The 22,918-nt window shown below is 42.9% G+C and overlaps 1 protein-coding gene across 5 annotated transcripts in view; it reads right to left on the bottom strand.

The window, feature by feature from the left end:
* Window positions 1-22,918, bottom strand: part of ZMAT4 (zinc finger matrin-type 4) — a 333,551-nt gene that overhangs the window by 248,631 nt on the left and 62,002 nt on the right. For all 5 annotated transcript variants that reach the window (XM_069978910.1, XM_069978907.1, XM_069978908.1 and 2 more), the window contains 2 exons: window positions 15,561-15,665; window positions 6,482-6,574 (listed from right to left, as the gene is read on the bottom strand). In XM_069978910.1, the coding sequence (XP_069835011.1) occupies window positions 6,482-6,574; window positions 15,561-15,665 (198 nt within the window). The remainder of the gene's footprint in view (window positions 1-6,481; window positions 6,575-15,560; window positions 15,666-22,918) is intronic.

Genomic DNA, 22,918 nt, shown 5'->3' with positions numbered 1-22,918 from the left:
AAGGCAAAACTATTGATGTTATTACCTGAATTTCATCACTGTCCCTGAAAAGCATTGGGTTTAGTTAGCGCTCATTAGTCAATCCAATGGACTTGAATGAGTCAAACTGATAAAAAGAGCTTAGACGGTCCTTTACTTACTGCAATCTATTTGCAATTACAATAGTGATAAATGTTTCTCAACGTCGGCTTAATACTGAAGGTGAAAACAAATGGACCCGCACGGTAATATCGTAGGCAAACAGAAGAGCTATACAAGTAACTACACCTTTTACAGTCATAAACACTGAGACCAATGACATCTTATAACCTAAGAACTGTTACTTATAGCTATGGGTAATCCTGGAGTAAGGGCCACATCCAGTGATGTAAGGGACACTTGGTGTACACATAGGATGTATTATCAGAAAGGTCAGATCAAACTGATGAAATATTGAAGAGATCACTAAATCAGTCTTCTGCAACTTGTCAGCTTTACTGTGTAGACTGGGACTGTGTTAAAGGGGTAGTTCACAAAAAAAAACTTATCAGCTGCTGTATGTCCTACAGGAAGTGATCTATTCTTTCCAGTCTGACACAGTGTTCTCTGCTGCCACCTCTGTCCATGTCAGGGATTTTCCAGAGCAGTAGCAAATTCCCATAGAAAAACTCTCCTGCTCTCCAGACTGGGATGAATACATCACTTCCTGTAGGACATACAGCAGCTGATGAGTTGATAATTATTTAAATTTAAGTGGACACAGTAATGGTGTTTTTACACAGACAGATTTATCTGACAGATTTTTGAAGCCAAAGCCAGGAACAGACTATAAACAGGAAACATGTCATAAAGGAAAGACTCTTTTCAAATCCATTCCTGGCTTTGTCTGTGTAAACGCACCATGAGGCTATGTTCACACTGCGTATATGTCCGGCCGCATATTTTCGCGGCCGGACATATACGCGGTAGACTCCGGCCGGAGATTTACGCTACTTGCGGCCGGCTACATACGGACCGCGAACTTACGCCCGAAGTCTACTTACGCTTCCCGAGCGCCTTACGTAGCGATCTGACAGCGGTCTTTTACTTGGAAATCTTCGCCTAGCCCGGGACACCCCACAGAACCTTTTGGATCGGCACAAAAAGCTGCAAAAATTAAGAAATCACCACTACGTACGGGACCGCATGTAACGCTACGGGCGTAAGTTACGGCATTTTCGTCCGCAAACAATGGTCTGGTTCATTTTTTTACGCCGCCGCATACGATCCGGGCGTAAGTTCGTATTTAGTGTGAACTGTGCAGCTGTACTTCGTATACTTTCCATTATATGCAAACTACGTAAGTCTCCGGCCGCTTATTCACGGAACGCGCTACGGACGGAAACTTACGTAGTGTGAACATAGCCTTAGAGTATTTTTCTTTTTGCTCAGAAAACACCTTTAAAATTGGCTACATATATTACTAAAAATTTTTTTTACTGCAGTTGTTAAAGTTTAGCAAAAAATGATATTCAGTTATCATGTTCTGTCAATGAAAAAGTGATCACTGTAGATGCATTCCTGTCTGTGATAATAAGGAGAAAACTGCTGCTAAAAAGCTCTCTATAAAACAAAACTGTGTCAGCTTATTGTTAGGCTCAGTGGCCAGACTGCAAACTGTCAGGATTACATTATATGATAGATGATAAAATGGAAAATTTGGAAAAATTAAAATCACCAAAAATTCTAAAAAAAAAAGCAAAACTAAATAATCAGTAATTTTCAAGTGACACTTTCACTTTAAGAATCTCTACTAAACTTCTAACATCTTTAGCATTCCAATGGAATTGTTCTTCAGAGTCTCTATTCTCATCCTGTAACCGGCACTGTTTATTATCACAAGACATTTATGTGCATTATATTTGGAGCCGATGCATAATTGGGATCACCCATCACCGCTAATTGACGCAACATCTTAACTTACTGCAACGAGCAATCTGTAACTTCATATTGAAAAGTCAATGATCAATACATATTTTGCATGGCGAGTCCCTTCCCATTCTGAAACACATTTACACTCTCTTTAATTTGAATGACTCTTGTCTACAAAATTCACTGACCGTGACCAGAAAGACATCTTTATTGTAATATCAGTTCTTTCCAAAGGGGGTGGGGGAGGGAGTGTTATCAAATCCTCATTATCACTTCCACAAGCCGAAGAAAAGGAAAACCTAGCGCAACAAGACTGGTAAAATGTGATGCCCAGGAGGAAAGACAACACAAAGTGTCATGAGAGGCAGTTTAGAGAGAGTCTATATCATCATTATTAGACACCTCCTTGCTGTAAGCATGATGCTTAGAACGCAGACACCCTGGAGGATAGACAAATTATAACAAGTAATAGGTTTCATGCCCAGCAAAAAGATGTTTAGTCGAAACCACGTGGCGGCCCTATTTATGTTCATCTGGTTTATGATGTTTGATATGCCCTTGGATTCTTGTGAGTAGAATATTTGTTATAGGGATACTATGACACTGGAGACTGTGATCACTATTCAGTCTTGTTCACATTTAGGTTTGTGACCAATATTTAGCATATGGGTGAATGAAGTCCTATGGATACGTTTAGTAAAGCTCTAGGTCTTACACACTAAGCATAACCTTATGGCTCCATCTGCCTGACAGCGGCCAATGTAGTATAGTTTAGATCTTCATCTGGGTGGTATATGAAGGTATACCGAAAAAAGTATGGGGTAGTGTAATAAACTATATAGAAACCTGGTCCATCTAGTCTGCCCTTATATTACACTATCGCATATAACAGATTCCAGAATCCTAACAGTATATATTTCTTTACTATGGAACCCTATGGGCAATGTATCCCACTCTAAGCTGACACAATAGGACACCTCTTTTCCATCAGACGTATGTATTAGGTGGTCCTTTTGAGGTATAACCTGGAAAATACCAGGACACTACCATAATGTGGCTGTCTAACCCTCCAGATACTCAGGAGGTATAGCCCTCAAGATGACAGGGCAGTACAATGACGAGGCTGTTTCTTCCTCAAGATACTCAGTAGGTATCACCCTGAAGGTAGGGCCAACCACCACAGGACTGGCGTCACGCTTAACCATCTGGCAAGTGACCGGCCGTACCTCCACACCAGGGGTCACCCTATATCCACCATCCATGACTCGTACAAGGTCAGCCTCATGATGAGGAAATAAGAAGGAAGCCATCTGCCATTGAGGGAGGTACATCAGGCGTTCCCGGGAACTGTGTTCCTTTAACAATCCATAAACCTGAGAAGAGCTGGAATAGATTATAATTTCTAGATTTCTTGCTCTCCGCATAGACTAACTTCTCGCATATCCAGCACGGAGAAATAAGATTTCATTACCAGCCACATGGACTGTGTGAAGCTTTTATGAGGTGAACATGAACACGCTGATTATTAATAAATGTAGTGGAAGTTCATTTTTTTAAAGCCCGGGATGTACTGTATATAGATCTTTCACAGTTAATAGGTTACGGTGCATATTCTGACATGTTGGTTGTAATATCAGATTCTTTTCTTCAGAAAATTTTTTAGGGTTCATCGGGCTAAATATCTTATTGTATTTGCAAAAATATTTATAACTGCAGAATCAGACTACACAGGGTTTGCATGTAGTCTGTTGCCACGGAAATATATACCTAATAGAACAAAACAATTCCTTTGTTTATCTATAAGCACAGAAATGTTTTGTGGGTGGAAATTTCACACAGTTGAGTAAACTCTCTGCCCTCAATATCAAGGACTACAAATTCTATTAACGTTAGGCTTTTTAGTTTTGTTTTTTTTTATCTATTAAACAGCAGACAGGAGAATATTCTGCTCCTATTTTTAAAACATAGAATGATGCATGCTGAAATCCACAGCAGATATCATGGATCATCTACGGCCCCATACCCCATAGATTACAAATTATCAAGAAGCTGGCGGACTCTGTATATGTTACATCCATTACGTGCAGGGGCAGCTTCATTCAACAAACAGTTCTAAAAGTGTTTAGAAAGAAAAATGACGTGGGTAGGAAGAATCTGAACATGAGACAAATTCATTTAAATGTTTGTATATATGTCTGCTAGCATACAGAGGTTTACCCTGTCTATCTAGTTGCATCAAACATCATGACATGCGCCATATTTCACACGTGTCATCATGCACCTTATAACCTTTGACCTATCTACCTTTTTTCATATGCCATGTACACCCAAAGCTGTAAAATGTGAAGAGGAAGCAACTGAATACATTTTTAAAATTTAGATGGCACCTTTGCTGCCACCAAAGGTTTTGTTGGGAACTGCATGGCTGCTCAAGCCCTTGTCCCAGCACAGTTAGGGGTCATTCACACGTCTGCAGAAACCAGACCCAGCATCATGATTTATTATGCTGCAGAGCTGTGTCAGTACACTAGCGCAAACTTTTAAACAGTTTCAGAGCTCCGGACATGATAATTAATTATGCTGGGCGCTCCAAGGTCCAGTCCGCAGGACCCCGACCGTGCACAGCAGGAATGAACCCTTCTCCCCTGATGTCTCCCCTGATGTCTACTTTAATGCATAATAGCATTAGAATAGAGATTACACTTGGTCTGTGTGCTGCAGCCACAGCACCCTGTAGCAGAGCGAGCGGGGATGACCTTGTACTTCAACCACAACTCGCTCTGCTACACTGTGCCAGAGCTGTAGTGCTATTGACAGATAGCTTCTCCAAGTGTAATGTCCCTTCTGATGGTAGTATGCATTAGAAAAGCCATAAGGGAAGGCTCAGTATCTACAAGCAGCACTAATGATGTGTAACTGTGCTGGGACGGGGCTTGAGCAGCCCTGCAGTTCCTAACATTGGTGGAAGCAGGCAGACCATATCACCCCCTACTCCTACCAAAGGGAGAACTTTGTTTAATAGGTCTCTGCTAGTTTGGGTATAAGGAGAGCTCTATCTGTCAAGGAGAAGCCACACGGCACTGCCTGGATTACTCATGATTTAGACAGCATCATGACAGGTTTCCTTTAAAAGGATTATCCAGGCTTAAAAAAACATGGCCACTTTCTTGCAAAAACAGCACCTCTCTCCTAAGTTTGGGTGTGGGTTGTGCAACTCCATTTAAGTGAATGGAGCTAAACTGCAATACCATACACCACCTGAGGACAGGGGTGGCACTATTTTTCCAAGAAAGTAGCTGTGCATTTTCTAATCTTGGATAACCCCTTTAAGGGACTTGTCTTCTTTAGACATCACTTTCTTTTAACATTGTGGAAAAAGATAGCTGACCCAGACTTATCATAGACTCTTAGTAAAATCACACTGGATGTCTATTGGTATCAGTATACCATACGCCTATGGTTCCGCAGCACGGGGAGCAGCTATTGACTAATGGGGAGGCATAGATAGAGAAAATACTACTTTTCAATGTAAATCTATTAGAATACGTGAAGCCTTTGATCCACCGATCGTTCCTTTAGGATAACTCCAGACCATTTTACAGATCTTCTAGGCGTTTCCATCCCCCGACTATTGTTATATCCCCTGTATGATTTCACTTTGTATTCTAGGAGGAGATGGGAAGCGATTTTACTGCGAGGCAGACTCTCCGGGGAGGGCTGACAAACACTAGAGGAAGGCACTGCAAATGTTACTCTTGTTTGTAGAATCTAACATTGACTCAGCCGCTTCAAAGTCTGTCCATACTTCCCTGAGGGAGACTCTCTAGATGTTATTATAAGATGTATCCTTAGTGCATTATTAACAGGACAGCAGCGAGCGAGGATAGGCCGCCTACAGCGCTCCAGCTGGAGACGCTCCTCAATATCTCGAGTAGTTCAGGAGTGCTCTGTGCACAAACACAATCTCAGTCCGAAACGGTAAAAGCACCTCAGGTCGCTCATTCATATCACACCTTCTTATTTCGCCATTTAACCAATCTTCCCTCTGCTGCTTCCTATATTAACAACTGCAAGGCCTACTCAATTACTGCCAATTGTATTCAAGGGGATAAGTCAGAAATACTGATTTCCTCTAAATCCTAACAAAAATTTTTTCATCAACTGATCTTGAAAAGATATACAGATTTTTAATTATTTCCATTTAAAAATCTCAATCCTTCCCGTACTTATCAGCTGCTGTAAGCCCTGCAGGAAGTAGTGTATTCCTCCCAGCCGGACACAGGGCTCTCTGCTGCCACTTTGGTACTCATAGGCAGCACGGTGCACTAAAACCCCAAACCAGTACTATTGTCACATATAACAAACTCCACTCTGCTACATCCGTGCCTAAACTGGAAATGTAAATTACAATGAGCTCGCCTCTCTTTCACACGGCTTTGAAGGGAAAAAAAAAGAAGAAAATAAACTCCTATCAGTCCTTGTGAGAACGGCCTTCCATCTACCGTTGTGACAGTATAATAACGCTGTCATGCTTACATACCGTTATATCACATAGGGAATGAAGAACTCTTAGTGACTTTCATGCACTTACTGGGTCGTCTGGTCGCAGCTTTTTAGATGGCGGTCCTCCATCCTCCGGGTGTAACATGTAATAAAGACGCACCTTGTTGGCGTGTTTCTTGCTCTGAAACAGAAAAAAATAAAATAAATCAATCATGTGTCAAACCACCACTTATTCCAAAGGGGTAAAACTTTTTTTTAATCTAATAAACTGAACATTATATTCACATTTCTTGAAAACAGAAACAAGACCTCACCTATGGGACAGTCAGTGTTTGTTTTTTTACAAGGGATTGTCCAGGCCTATAACATTGCTAAAGAACCTACATTAAAGCGACCCCCCCCCCCCACCTCCAAACCGCTTGTACCCTCAGATAGCTGCTTTTCATCCAAGATCTGTCCTGGGGTCCGTTCGGCAGGTGATGCAGTTATTGTCCTAAAAACAACTTTTAAACTAGCAGTCCTGTGTCAAATTGGCGTGGCCCAGAATGTGTGTGCTAAAGCCTTGAACCGCCTCTCTGTCCCTCCTCCCCGCCCTCCTCTTTATTAGGAATGCCCTGGGCAGGATTTTTCCTATTCATAACCTGTTTGAACACTGCACAGGTGCTGGATCGTTAAGGCCCCTGTGCAGTGTTCACACAAGTGATGAATAGGAGAAATCCTGCCAAGGGCATTCCTAATGATGAGGAGGTTGGGGAGGAGGGACGGAGAGGCAGTGCAAGGCTTTAGCACACACACTCTAGGCCACACCAGTTGGGCACAGGGCTGCAAGTTTAAAAGTTGTTTTTTAGGACAATAACTGCATCACCTGCCGAACGGACCCCAGGACAGATCTTGGAGTAAAAGGAGCTAACCGAAAGTACAAGTGGTTTGGGGGAGGGGGGCCAGATTGTGGGTACAAAGTCGCTTTAAGGGGATATCCAGCATTAGAAAATATTGTTACTTTCTTCCAGAGACAGCACCACCTTTGTCTCCAGTTTGGGTATAGATTTTGCAACTCCTTTCCAATTATCTACGTGCATCTATGGTCGCAGGTGGGCGGGTCAATCACTGCATGTTGATATCATTTAGGAGATCATATGAACACAAAGAATTAGTGCACTATATTTATAGTCATAAATTGTCCACAATAAAAAAAAGTTTGTTTTTTTTTAAGTTTAATTTTAACTGGTGTCCGAAAGTTATACAAATTTAAATTACTTTTATTAAAAAAAAATCTTAATCCTTTAAGTACCTATCAGCTGCTGTATATCCTGCAGGAAGTGGTGTATTCTTTCCAGTCTTACACAGTGCTTTCTGCTGCCACCTCTGTCCATGTCAGGAACTGTCCAGAGCAGCAGCAAATCCCCATAGAAAACCTCTTCTGCTCTGGACAGTTCCTGACATGGACAGAGGTGGCAGCAGAAAGCACTGTGTCAGACTGGAAAGAATACACCACTTCCTGCAGGACATACAGCAGCTGATAAATACTGGAAGGTTTAAGATTTTTGAATAGAAGTAATTTACAAATTTTTATATTAAAACATTTCTTTTTCAAGGGGTTCAACTGTAAAAGATTATTAAAAAAAAAAAAAAAAAAAAAAGTCACAGCTTCCTACTTCCAGAAACAGCTCCACCCATATCTCCAGTGGCTGTGGTTGGAATTGCAGCCAAGCCCTAGTCACTTGAATACTGCAATACCAAACAAAGCTCATGGATAATTTTTTCTCTAAAGCCGCCATGTTTTTCGAATCTCATAGAACCTGGAGAGCCAAGGTTCCCTACCCCTGCCATAGAACCTCTTTGAGGGTAAGTTCACTTTAAACCCCCCCCCCCTTAAATCATTGCTGCAATCTCTATAATTCACAAGACTATCAGGAGCAAGAAGAAACATCTGTTCTGGGCGTCTCAAGGTTGCCTTGTCATCCGGGCCGTGCGGCTGATTAATCATGTCATTTTGTTCCTCCCCAAAACTACACGAGGGCGACACTTGCTCTGTTGTGCTATGAGCGTTATCTTGTGGTGTCATTGAATGCGAGCGAGCAGCCCTGGTATCTGTAAGATGATGAGTAAGAATCAGCGAGCGGGGATGACATATGAGAAGAAGGCCGGGTGACTGCTAGCGCTCCAGTATTAGCACGTCTCCCCATGTCCTCGCCGCTCGCTACACACGTCTGATTAGTGCTCGCTCACAGCATCCTGCAAGCACAAGTGGCAGATATAAATAAATAAGCAAATGCAAATGTGCCGGGGATAAAACAAGACGCTTGAAAGGAAGACAAATATCAAAGAGCGGCCTAAGCTTTAAACAGAGCAGCAAAGACTACAAGACAAGAGGGGGGAAGAAGCAAAGGGCCCCCATAGGTCTATCATGTGCCAGGGAAATCTTTTCATATGTTCTTTATAAGAATGCAATTTATGGAGTCTAGGCTTAAAGGGTTTTTCTCTCTTGTTAAAGGGGTACACCGGTGGGGGAAAAAAATAGTTTTAAAATCAACTGGAATCAGAAAGTTATAGAGATTTGTAAATTACTTTTATTTAAAGTGTCACTGTCGTGAATTATTTTATTTTTTTTTGCAGAAATCAATAGTCCAGGTGATTTTAAGAAATTTTGTAATTGGGTTTATTAGCCGAAAAATGTATTTTTATCATGAAAAAGCAGTTTGAAGCTCTCCCCCCCTGTCTTCATTGTTCTCCTATGGAGAGAGCTAAATAAAAGACCAAAACAGGACAACAAAGATTTAATCTACAAATACATCACCCTCTATCTCCTCTGACAGTCACCACTGACTTCTCTGAGCTCAGATTACAGCTGTCACCCAGCTCTATGCCTGTAATCCTCTGTTATCTGCTTTCTGCTGTCGGCTAACTCCCTCCTTCCTCCTCCCCCCTCCCCTCTCCCTAGATCAGACTGGGTTGTGTCTAATGCAACAAGTCACAATTTCTTGATTTTTTGCAGTGAATGGAAAAGAGGAAGAAGGGGGGGGGGGCCTGGGAAAAGGCTTTTTACATGCAGATAATGGCATATTTGGCTAATAAACCCAATTACAAAGTTTCTGAAAATCGCCTGGACTATTGATTTCTGCAAAAAAAAAAAAAAAAATGACAGTGACTCTTTAAAGATTTTTAAATCTTCCGGTACTTATCAGCTGCTGTATGTCCTACAGAAAGTGGTGTATTTTTTTCAGTCTGACACAGTGCTCTCTGCTGCCACCTCTGTCCATGACAGGAATTGTCCAGAGCAGGAGAAGTTTTCTATGGGGATTTGCTACTGCTCTGGACAGTTCCTGATATGGACAGAAGTGGCAGCAGAGAGCGCTGTGCAAGACAGGGAAGAATACAACACTTTCTGCAGGACATACAGTAGCTGATAAGTACTGGAAGTCTGGATTTTTAAATAGAATTTACAAATCTATATAACTTTCTGACACCAGTTTATTTAAAAATTATAATTTTCTCTGGAGTTCCCCTTTACTTCCATCTAATGAAGTTATAGACAGAATGGGTCATAACAAGCTGATCATCAAGAACAGCGAATCCCCCATCGAAAAGAAGCAAATCACTTTGTTTGATCAGCAAGCGGCTAATGAGTCGCCCGCCTTTCAACTCTGTTCGGCTCCCTGCAGCTCCTCCCTAGGAGCCGGGAAAAGCTGGATCCAGTCCTGGGAAACTTCTTCCAGTTTCCCAAGACTGGAACCAGCTGATAAAGTAGAATGCAGCCCTAATGCTAGCTGGAAAATATGGATAAAGCCATAGTCCATAGACTGTATCCATGTTTTCTAGGACTCCCAGGAAAACTGGATCCAACTTCTTCAGCCACCGGTAATCAAAGGCGGAGTGTTCGGGTTCGGATAAACCTAACAGTGCTTGGGGGTTGTCTCATCTCTACTCAGCAGTCATCTCATGCATGGAGCCTACAGATACATAGGCTGTGAGGCGGCACATGGAAGCCATATTACAGCGTCTACAGCTGCAGGTAGTCATATAATCTGTGATTGGAAAATTATTTAGAATAGTAATAACACAAAGCCGATTGTTTATGAGTGGGAACAGAGAAGATGTTAAGAGTGGAGGGCCGCGGACCTCCATGGTGACTAATCAGCCACATTTCACAGTACAATGCCTTCTCTCCGAGCCGCACAGGTAATAATCATGGCTGGAGGTTAGTAAGTACAGTTTTCCATTTTTTGATAAATTGTACCTGTGCCTACGCAGTGTGGCTGCCATCAGTCCAGTCAGAAGTTTCCATAGCATTGGCCTATGTCAGCGCTGCCTAGCATCCAGTACTCAGCCTTCCCTCCATCGTCATCAGCATTCTGCTCTATTGTCTGACCTATTGTGTGTTATTCACCTCATTCACCTCCACTCCTCCATCAGTTGTTTCATGTCACAGATTTCCAGCCATTCATTAATTACTACCTATTATTTCCTATAATGGCTCCCTCTAAGCTCACTTTTCTCATTGATTTGACAACAACCACTTGTTAAATAGGAGTTTAACATCTGTGATCACAAAGTAAAACCTCCGCTGCTGCACATTGTGATGTAACCGTCATCCTTTAGTTTAAAGGGGAACTCCAGCAAAAAAAAAATCTTTCCAATCAACTGGTGTCAGAAAGTGCCAGGGATTTGTAATTTACTTCTATAAAAATCAATCTCCAGTCTTCCAGTACTCATCAGCTGCTGTATGTTCTGCAGGAAGTGGTGTATTCTTTCAAGACACAGTGTTCTCTGCTGCCACCTCTGTCCAAGTCAGGAACTGTCCAGAGTGGTAGCAAATCCCTACAGAAAACATCTCCTGTTCTCCAGACTGGAAAGAATATGACACTTCCTGCAGGATATACAGCAGCTGATAAGTACTGGAAGACCTGAGATTTTTTAATAGATGTAAATTACAAATATCTGACACTTTTTGGCACCAGTTGATGTGAAAGTTTTTTTGGGTGATCAAGCCTTTTAACCCCTTCAAGACAGAGCCCTTTCATGCACAAAAGTCCAGGTCAGATTAATGCAATGTTCCTCCCCGCCTTCTAAGAGCCAGAGCGCTTTTATTTTTCCACCTACAGGGCTGGTTGGGTGTCATTTTTTTGCGCCATGATCTCTATTTTTTATTAAAATCATAATGGTTTAAACAGAAAAAAATTTGATTGCTTTTTATAATTTTTTTTGTCATATATAATTGAATAAAATCAGCAATCCCGGTGCGTTTTTTTTCCCGTTTTCGCTGTAGATCACAGCATTTAAGGGGGTTAATGAGAGTCGGCTGCGGGATCGCAGCTGACTCTCATTACCTCCAGGCCCCGGACATTGATGTGAGTGGGATTGCTCTCACTGCAGCGGTCCCGCACACATCAGGAAGCCCCTGTAGTCAGGAACGTATACATACATTCCTACTGCACGGGGTATGTGCAGTAGGAACGTATATATACATGTTACTGACGGGAAGGGGTTAAAGTGTTACTGTCTCTCTAATGCTGCCGAGCTCGAGTTTAGACTAACCTGAACGTGCTTGAAGTTTCTTCATCTCTATTCATAACTTTTTTCCCCTCCTTGATCAAGAAATGATTATATTCCTGCCATTCTACTTTCTCATTTATCTTAGTTTCCTGGGGACATGGCAATGCAACCCTCACTCAGCTGATCCATTGCTCTGGATCAGCTAATCTTGACTGCCACCTCTGGTTTGTTTAAAGTAAAGTTCCTATTGGTTAGCCTCCCTGGTTTTGCGATATGTAGGGGGAGATTTATCAAACATGGTGTAATGTAAAACTGGCTCAGTTGCCCCTAGCAACCAATCAGATTCCACCTTTCATTCCTCACAGACTCTTTGGAAAATGAAAGGTGGAATCTGATTGGTTGCTAGGGGCAACTGAGCCAGTTTCACTGTACACCATGTTTGATAAATCTCCCCCATAGTGTATTCTCTGTTAGTTTCAACCCAGTATGTCTGTTTTTTCCAGTTTCTTAGTTTCTTGTCCTTTTGGTATGTCTTGTTTTTTTTAGTTTGTGTTACCCTCATACAAGGTATGAGGGTTTGACCTGCCTTGTTTTTTCTGGGTCTCAATGCCTTCTTTTTTCTATTAGGGGGAATTAGGGTACTATTAGATGGGCCGAAAGGGGCCCGATAACAACTGTAAACGAGGGACGATCTGCTAGATCGGCGCTCGTTTACTGGGCCTATTACACGGCCCAATAATCGTTTAACAAGAGCTGCATGGACATTGTTACCGATGTCCTTGCAGCCCTTGCTTAAACGATATACTATACCTATCCACGCTCCAGGGCTGCTTCTGCGGTCCGCTTTTCCCCGGGCCCCGCGTGCTGTAGCTTCAGAGCGGCCTGTCAGCTGACAGACCACTCAGCCAATCACTGGCTGCGACGGTCCCGGCCTGCAATTGGCTGAGCGGCCTGTCAGCTCAGACAGGACGCTCTGAAGCTACAGCCTGCGGGACCCGGGGAGAAGCGGACCGCAGAAGCAGCCCTGGAGTTTGGGATAGGTAATGTATATCGTTAGTCGCTATCGCTATTACACGTAGTGGTGCGCTGTTGGCGCCCGACAATTATAGGTTCTAACCTATATCAACGACCAGCCAATGACAACAATCACGATCTTTATTACATGGAGGGATAATCGGCCGAATCGTGCAATAGTACCCTTAGTCCAGGGTTTCCTTCGGGACATTGCAGGGACAGTAAGGTTTAGTTTTGGCCAAGCCATCTATTGTATGAATTGCTCCTATTATTATTACTTCCCAGCATAAATTATTGATACGTGCTTTGTATGTTTCTCTTGCGACTGTCTGCTTGCCATACATTGCCATCAAGCACAAAGCTGTGGGGATTCTATCATTTCTGCCAGCGGTCTTTGCAGAAAGTTAGCCGGAGTGACTGACAGCAATAAAAGAGAAAATGGATGGAGCCAATCTCTGTGCATTGCAGCTGAAATGTTTTTATAGTCCCAGTATCCGTCTTGTGCTGGGTGGGCAGCGAGGCTGCACTACTGGGCCGATCATTGGGATGTTATATGTGATGTACGCTGCGCTTTATAACACATTTCCTAGAAGGTGTTACTCTAGATGTAGCATTTTATGCTGCCATTCAGAGAAATGATTAGTTTGAAGTCAAACAGAGGTGAGAAAAATACATTTTCACTGTCACTCTGGAGGAATACGTTCCCTTCAAAGGCAATTTCTCAAAAATAATGGCTTAAAGAGACGCCAGAAGTTCAAGGTCTTGGTGACTAAGAGATCGGCTGCCTCCTCCTCGGGTGTGACATTAACAAGGATTCTTCAGTTCTCGCTTATGAAAGACCCCTAACTGGGAAAGTGCAGAGGGAAAGGTCAATACTCAATACAAGCCTCCGATGTGATGAAATATTTATACCGCCACAAGTAGATGCATGCGACTCTTAGGAGTCGATATAGGTTGTGTTTAAGGCCTAAGATATTGCTGCGGTGACACTCCAGATACTTAGGACACCTCTGGGTGTATTCAGGAAGATAGTACCTGGTAAAATGGTAGCTTAATACATAAAAAAGGATTTTAAGGGGTTGCTATCATCTTCATATACATATCAACTATTACCAGCATAGGAGAAGTAGTACCAGGGGTTCTCCTAACACCCGTTCTTAAAGGAATATCTATACCATACCCTTCTTTGAACTTAAAGGGAATCTGTAACTAGGTTTATGCCGCCTATAATGAGGGCAACAGAAATACTGAACAGATCGGTGTATTACTTGAATAATTTTGCTTAGCCATTCTCATAATATGCAGGAGAATAGGATTCATGCCGCACCCCTCCCCCGCCCTTCAGCTGCTGATTGACAGTTGACTGTCTATACACAGCATGGATAAATAACTGCCAATCAGCAGCTGGTGGGCGGAGTTTTCTGGAGTCACGGAATTCATCTCTTTATAGCAGAGAGCTGCTGAGCGCTTCTGTCTCTTTATTCTAGTGATCGGCAGGGGTCTCAGCACCCGGACCCCCACCAATATGCACAGAAAAGTTTTTACATATGATAGTTACACTTTACTATGTGAATCCCAAACAGTGGGACATGTGGAAGTTTCCCCCTGTTATTCATAGGAACCTCCCATATAAGAACTTTTTGGTGCAAATTTGCATAACCTTACCTCTTCTTTGGTCCACAAGTTGCACTTTTAGCAGATATACCAGGTGCTCTGTTGTATTTTCATTGTTTATATAAAATTATTAAAGTAAATAATAATAATTACAATAATAATAATAATCATCATAATATATAAAAAAAACATTAAAAATAGCTAAAAATGTCAAGAATAAAAGAGTAAAAAATACTTATAATGTTGAGTTATATCAGGGTGCTGAATTTGTTACTTAGTGTTTTCTCTAAGCCGATACATAGGGCTATGTTCACACAACGTATATCTAAAATATACGTTACGTTGCCGTCCAGAGAATCCCAGCCGGAGTTTATACACATAGTATACGCTTCGGCCGGGATCTCTAGCAGCGCTGGAAAAAAATGACATGTCAGTTTTCTGCGGCCGCTATTTATTGATTGGAGGCTGCAGAGAACCTGTTAGTGCACATAATGAAGCGCTGCTCCGGCCGCACGCTCCATAGTGTGCAGTACGGAGTTCTGATGCGGGCGCGTACTGATGCGCCTGCATCAGATCTCAGCGGCGCTAAAGTATGATGATCTTATCTGACACCGGCCGTTCCATGACCCGGCCGGGTCATGGAACGGCCGGTGTCATACAATGTGTGAACATAGCCTAGGACTGCAGGTAAACCTGCATTACTATAGTTCACAGTCATCGTTACTAAGAAATTATGGAGCCTTGAAAGCAGGAAGCACAGAGGATGAAGGCATGCATCTTACCTTCTAACTGAGCGCTAACACAGAGAGGGAAGGTAAGAGACGTACCTTTATCCTTAGCGTCTCCTGTGCAATAGGGACATATCAGCAGGTTAGATTTGTCAAACCTGCAGGTAGTTCCCCTTTAAAAAGCAATGTGACAAGTTCAGCTTCTCTACATCAAATCTTTTTTTTTACCCAAGACTTATAAAACCATCCGCCATCTTCATTATGTAAACCCCCGCCAGTGACTGTATTTAGTTAAATACAGGTGTTGGATGCGCTCACCTCGTAATGTGCAACCCTCTGAGACTCGGATATTAACTGCGCATTGCAGATTTTGCAGTAAGTCTCTGTAAACAGCGCTCGGTCCTCAACTTCTGCAGACTTCATCTGAAAGTGGAAAAGCAAAATGCAATTTAGGACCAAAAAAAAGCAAAAAAAAATATAATTATGAAAAAAAACTATATAAAAAAAGTTGATCTTAAGTTAATGCCTAAGACGAAGGAGGAGGAGGGGGAGGGGAGAGGCTGGGAGAGAGGAGATGGATTCTTCACTGACAGCTGGATTGGCATCGCTTCTCAGACTGTCACATCCATAATAACTCAAACCAACGATCGCCATTCTTCATAACACGCTCCGCCACTGAAGGATGAAAGAGGACTGTTCACACCACAACACAAAGCGTATCTGGAATTTTAATTTGCTGCAATGTTGGATGCCAAAGCAGTCAACACTAATGAGAGACGCTTATAACAAGTGCATGGAGGAAACAGGCTAAGAAGCAGCTATAGTAGTTATATTCTTGTATATAGGGGCAGTATTATAGTAGTTATATTCTTGTATATAGGGGCAGTATTATAGTAGTTATATTCTTGTATATAGGGGGCAGTATTATAGTAGTTATATTCTTCTATATAGGAGGCTAGTATTATAGAAGTTATTCCAGTCCAATAGAAAAAAGAGCTAGCACTCACCATCTGCTGAAAACATAGTCCAATTTATTCGGGGTTCACTTCAGCATGTGTACGGGGGAGGGAGGTGAAGGCAGGTGCGTCAAGGCGACAGGCTGTTTCACGTGCACACAGGCACATTTCGTCAGGCCCACTGGTCCTGTGAAATAGCCTGTCGCCTTGACACACCTGCCTTCACCTCCCTCCTCCGTACACATGCTGAAGTAAACCCCGAATAAATTGAACTGTTTTCAGCAGATGGTGAGTGCTAGCTCTTTTTTCTATTGGACTGGAATGGATATATCTGGCTGTTAGCTTGAGGCACCACCTAGCTGTATTCTTTGCCTATACATCCTCTATCTACAGTCCTAACCCGTATAGTCTCATAAGCCACACAGGAACATTGGTGCTCGCTCCTACCTTTATTGGACTGATTATAGTAGTTATATTCCTGTATATAGGAGCAGGATTATAGTAGTTATATTCCTGTATATAGGAGCAGGATTATAGTAGTTATATTCTTGTATATAGGAGCAGTATTATAGTAGTTATATTCCTGTATATAGGAGCAGTATTATAGTAGTTATATTCCTGTATATAGGAGCAGTATTATAGTAGTTATATCCTTGTATATAGGGGCAGTATGATAGTAGTTATATTCCTGTATATAGGAGCAGTATTATAGTAGTTATATTCCTGTATATAGGAGCAGTATTATAGTAGTTATATTCTTCTTGTATATAGGGGGCAGTATTATAGTAGTTATATTCCTGTACATAGGAGCAGTATTATAGTAGTTATATCCTTGTATATAGGGGCAGTATAATAGTAGTTATATTACTGTATATAGGAGCAGGATTATAGTAGTTATACGGACAGGGAGAGAAGGAGTGCTGCACATCACACCTATGGCTGACACTAATGCCTCTCGGCTACATTTAAAAACCAACGCCAGGATGTTGGTATATAATTTGATCAAACCATATTGCCCCATGTACTACGTTACGGTCCCCTGGTTCACATGAGTCCCTACGCTAACTCACCACCGTGTCAGTCAGCGACAGCCAACCCCGCAAAGCGAGCATGAAAAGGGAAGGGAGGCCATAGAACGGCCCTGCAACCCCACTGTCACAGAACCAATCCACAGGGGGCCCCCTCAAAACCCAGCAGGCACCGCCGGCGGACAAAGCTGTCGCCAAGTAACACCAGTGTGAACAAGGTCTAAAACACTCACCATTGCTCATGGTGAGTACAAGACCATATTCACACTTGTGTTGTTTGGCGGCAGCTTTCTCCGCCGGTGGTACCTGCTGGGTTTGGGGGGACACTTTGGGTTTGGTCCTGTGACATAGGTGTTGCAGGGTTATTTCATGGCCTCCCTCCCCTGTTTGTGCACGCTCTGCGGGGTTGGCGGTCGCTGACCGACACAGTATGGAGTTAGTGTTGGGACCCCTTTGAACCAGGAGACCGGCACGTGGTACATGGGGCAATATGGTTTGATCAAATTATATACCAACATCCTGGCGTTGGTTTTTAAATATAGCCGAGTGGCATTAATATCAGCCATAGGTGTGAGGTGCAACAGCTCCTTTCTCTCCATGTCGTATTATAGAAGTTATATTCTTGTATAGAGGAGCAGTATTATAATAGTTATATTCTTGTATATAGGAGCAGTATTATAGTAGTTATATTCTTGTATATAGAGGGCAGTATTATAGTAGTTATAGAGCTGGAGAGTGCAGTCGGCACTGCCGGCAACGCTAGCAATAGAGGACGTGTGATAGGATGGATCGGCCTGAAATGCTTGTACTAGTGGTGCTTCCAGACGAAAGGCAAATCAGAGATATGTGATGCAATGGCGAGAGAAAATAGAAACTGGGGCACTCACCGATGCTTCCAAGCTGGTAACTTTATTACCGATATTTACAAGTCCATGGTGGAGGGAGGACAGATGGAGTAGCGGGCGCCTATACCCCGGAACGACGTTTCACGCCCACTCGGCGCTTCTTACCAGCTTGGAAGCATTGGTGAGTGCCCCAGTTTCTATTTTCTCTCGCCATTGCATTATAGTAGTTATATTATTGTATATAGAAGCAGTATTATAGTAGTTATTTTCTTGTATACAGGAGCAGTATTATAGTAGTTATATTCTATATTCTGGGTCCCCAGGCCAGAAGAGGCGTGATCAGTCACGTGAAACGGCTGTAGCCACTGGACGCCCCTGCCTTCACTCCCCCTCCCCATTCTCATCTATCAAGATGAAATAAACGGATTTATACCGCAGCGGTTTTCTGGTGAGTGCAAGCTTCTTTGTCTCCCTTGTCGGATTATAGTAGTTATATTCTTGTATATAGGAGCAGTATTATAGTAGTTATATTCTTGTATATAGGAGCAGTATTATAGTAGTTATAGTATTGTATATAGGAGCAGTATTATAGTAGTTATATTCCTGTATATAGGAGCAGTATTATAGTAGTTATATTCTTGTATATAAGAGCAGTATTATAGTAGTTATATTCTTTTATATAGGAGCAGTATTATAGGAGTTATATTCCTGTATATAGGAGCAGTATTATAGGAGTTATATTCTTGTATATAGGAGCAGTATTATAGGAGTTATATTCTTGTATATAGGGGGCAGTATTATAGTAGTTATATTCCTGTATATAGGGAGCAGTATTATAGTAGTTATATTCTTGTATACAGGAGCAGTATTATAGTAGTTATATTCTTGTATATAGGAGCAGTATTATAGTAGTTATATTCTTGTATATAGGGGGCAGTATTATAGTAGTTATATTTTTGTATATAGAAGCAGTATTATAGTAGTTATTTTCTTGTATACAGGAGCAGTATTATAGTAGTTATATTCTTGTATATAGGAGGCAGTATTATAGTAGTTATATTCTTGTATATAGGAGGCAGTATTATAGTAGTTATATTCCTGTATATAGGGAGCAGTATTATAGTAGTTATATTCTTGTATATAGGAGCAGTATTATAGTAGTTATATTCTGGTATATAGGAGCAGTATTATAGTAGTTATGAACACGAACTGGAGAGAATGGAACCGCTGCACATCCCATCTATGGCTGATGCTAATTCCGCTAGGCCTATATTAAAAATCAACACCAGAGTGTCTGTATATGAATTGATCAAGCCATATTGCCCCGTGTACCACCACGCAGGTCCTCTGGTCCACACGGGTCCCTACGCTAACTCCACACCGTGTCGGTCAGCGACCGCCAACCCCGCAAAGCGTGCACGTGCAGGGAAGGGAGGCCATGGAACGGCCCTGCAACCCCAATGTCACAGGACCAGACCCAAAAAGCCCCACCAAAACCCAGCCAGCACCACCGGCGGGGAAGGCTGCCCCCAAACGACACAAGTATGGATATGGTATTACACTTACCATTGCTGCTCTCACAGAATGGGGAAGACATAGGGTCCAGACATGTGAGCACAGACATATCCTGCTAATTTTGGTCATGTGGGTCTTATAAAGGAGTGCTAGCTGTTCAGAGAGGGAGAATTGCAAAACCCGAACTGGAGAGAATGGAATCGCTGCACATCCCATCTATGGCTGATGCTAATGCCGCTAGGCCTATATTAAAAATCAACACCAGAGTGTCTGTATATGAATTGATCAAGCCATATTGCCCCGTGTACCACCGCGCAGGTCCTCTGGTCCACACGGGTCCCTACGCTAACTCCACACCGTGTCGGTCAGCGACCGCCAACCCCGCAAAGCGTGCACGTGCAGGGAAGGGAGGCCATGGAACGGCCCTGCAACCCCAATGTCACAGGACCAGACCCAAAAAGCCCCACCAAAACCCAGCCAGCACCACCGGCGGGGAAGGCTGCCCCCAAACGACACAAGTATGGATATGGTATTACACTTACCATTGCTGCTCTCACAGAATGGGGAAGACATAGGGTCCAGACATGTGAGCACAGACATACCCTGCTAATTTTGGTCATGTGGGTCTTATAAAGGAGTGCTAGCTGTTCAGAGAGGGAGAACTGTGAAACACGAACTGGAGAGAATGGAACCGCTGCACATCCCATCTATGGCTAATGCTAATGCCGCTAGGCCTATATTAAAAATCAACACCAGAGTGTCTGTATATGTGTATCAGATACCTGCACGAGGTACATGGGGCAGTGTGGCTTGATCAATTCACATACAGAATTCTGATGTTTTTTATGCAGCCGAGAGGTACTAGTATCAGCCATAGGTGTGAGGTGCAGCACTCTTTTTCTTCCCTGAACCGTTTTTTGTTTCTCTCTTTTCTCCGTGTTTTGCACTCCTCCTGGTGAGACCCACATGACCGCAATTAGCAGGAGACACCTGAGTGCTCATGGTTTTAATCCCTCCTGTCTGTCCCATTCTATCTTTGATAGCTATGGTGAGTGTAATACCTTATCCAGACTTGTGCTGTTTGGGGGCAGCTTCCTCCGCCGGTGGTGCTGGCTGGGTTTTGGTGTGGCATTTTTGGGACTGGTCCTGTGGCATGGGGGTTACAGGGCCGTTCCATGGCCTCCCTTCCCTGACTGTGCACGCCTGCGGGGGTGGTGGTCACTGACCGGCACAGTGTGGACTTAGTGTAGGGACCCATGTGTATCAGATACCTGCACGAGGTACATGGGGCAGTGTGGCTTGATCAATTCACATACAGAATTCTGATGTTTTTTATGCAGCCGAGAGGTACTAGTATCAGCCATAGGTGTGAGGTGCAGCACTCTTTTTCTTCCCTGAACCGTATTTTGTTTCTCTCTTTTCTCCGTGTTTTGCACTCCTCCTGGTGAGACCCACATGACCGCAATTAGCAGGAGACACCTGAGTGCTCATGGTTTTAATCCCTCCTGTCTGTCCCATTCTATCTTTGATAGCTATGGTGAGTGCAATACCTTATCCAGACTTGTGCTGTTTGGGGGCAGCTTCCTCCGCCGGTGGTGCTGGCTGGGTTTTGGTGTGGCATTTTTGGGACTGGTCCTGTGGCATGGGGGTTACAGGGCCGTTCCATGGCCTCCCTTCCCTGACTGTGCACGCCTGCGGGGGTGGTGGTCACTGACCGGCACAGTGTGGACTTAGTGTAGGGACCCATGTGTATCAGATACCTGCACGAGGTACATGGGGCAGTGTGGCTTGATCAATTCACATACAGAATTCTGATGTTTTTTATGCAGCCGAGAGGTACTAGTATCAGCCATAGGTGTGAGGTGCAGCACTCTTTTTCTTCCCTGAACCATATTTTGTTTCTCTCTTTTCTCCGTGTTTTGCACTCCTCCTGGTGAGACCCACATGACCGCAATTAGCAGGAGACACCTGAGTGCTCATGGTTTTAATCCCTCCTGTCTGTCCCATTCTATCTTTGATAGCTATGGTGAGTGCAATACCTTATCCAGACTTGTGCTGTTTGGGGGCAGCTTCCTCCGCCGGTGGTGCTGGCTGGGTTTTGGTGTGGCATTTTTGGGACTGGTCCTGTGGCATGGGGGTTACAGGGCCGTTCCATGGCCTCCCTTCCCTGACTGTGCACGCCTGCGGGGGTGGTGGTCACTGACCGGCACAGTGTGGACTTAGTGTAGGGACCCATGTGTATCAGATACCTGCACGAGGTACATGGGGCAGTGTGGCTTGATCAATTCACATACAGAATTCTGATGTTTTTTATGCAGCCGAGAGGTACTAGTATCAGCCATAGGTGTGAGGTGCAGCACTCTTTTTCTTCCCTGAACCATTATAGTAGTTATATTCTTGTATATAGGAGCAGTATTATAGTACCTATATTCTTGTATATAGGAGCAGTATTATAGTACCTATATTCTTGTATATAGGAGCAGTATTATAGTAGTTATATTCTTGTATATAGGGAGCAGTATTATAGTAGTTATATTCTTGTATACAGGAGCAGTATTATAGTAATTTTCTTGTATTTAGGAGCAGTATTATAGTAGTTATTTTCTTGTATATAGGAGCTGCTTTGCTTGATTGTGGTGGTTGATCGGGGACCCAGCTCAGCAACCACTCCAATCACTACCTATGTATTTCCATAGCAGTTCATATATATGGTAAACTTCAGTCAATGTCACAGAAACAGTATGAACTTTTATATGGTTTCTGTCTCCGTTCCCGAAGGTGTCACCAATGACAAGCCATTCTCTGAAATAACAATTACATAAAGCACTAATTCCTTTCTGCCGAAATGTTTCCCATTCTCAGATCGCATTATCCATCCTTGAGTCCTCCCTTTACTGTTTCCATTAGGAGGCACATACAACTCTTTACTGAACGTCCATGGCAGGTAATCAAGCCTGTTTCCTCTTATTCTTCTATTGTCCTCTGAATTTTTTTTTTTTTTTTACTACCATAGTGACAAGAGCACAGTGCCCGTCTCTGCAGCATGGAGAAGCCAACCTGCTATCCTGCTACCTGCGTCTGGCTGATAAGTCAGCAGAATTGCTTTGAAATTCAATTACCTTTCTCAAGTCTGTGCAAGAGAACACCGAGCAAAGAAGACGCTTTGAAATAAAATTGTCCATAATATCCCGTTTTTTCTATTCCCTGATGTTACCACTTGGAACTGTAGATATACACATGGGCTATTCATCTTATGTGGGGTAATAAATGGTTAAATCCTGCAGTAGTGCTCTATAATTCTGGTTTCCAGAAATGGTTCACCATATCCTCAT

The sequence above is a fragment of the Dendropsophus ebraccatus genome, chromosome 8, assembly GCF_027789765.1.
Source record: "Dendropsophus ebraccatus isolate aDenEbr1 chromosome 8, aDenEbr1.pat, whole genome shotgun sequence".
In the NCBI taxonomy this organism is placed as follows: Eukaryota; Metazoa; Chordata; class Amphibia; order Anura; family Hylidae; genus Dendropsophus; species Dendropsophus ebraccatus.
Note: the sequence above shows the minus strand (reverse complement) of the source record. Positions and strands in the feature narration are given on the sequence as shown.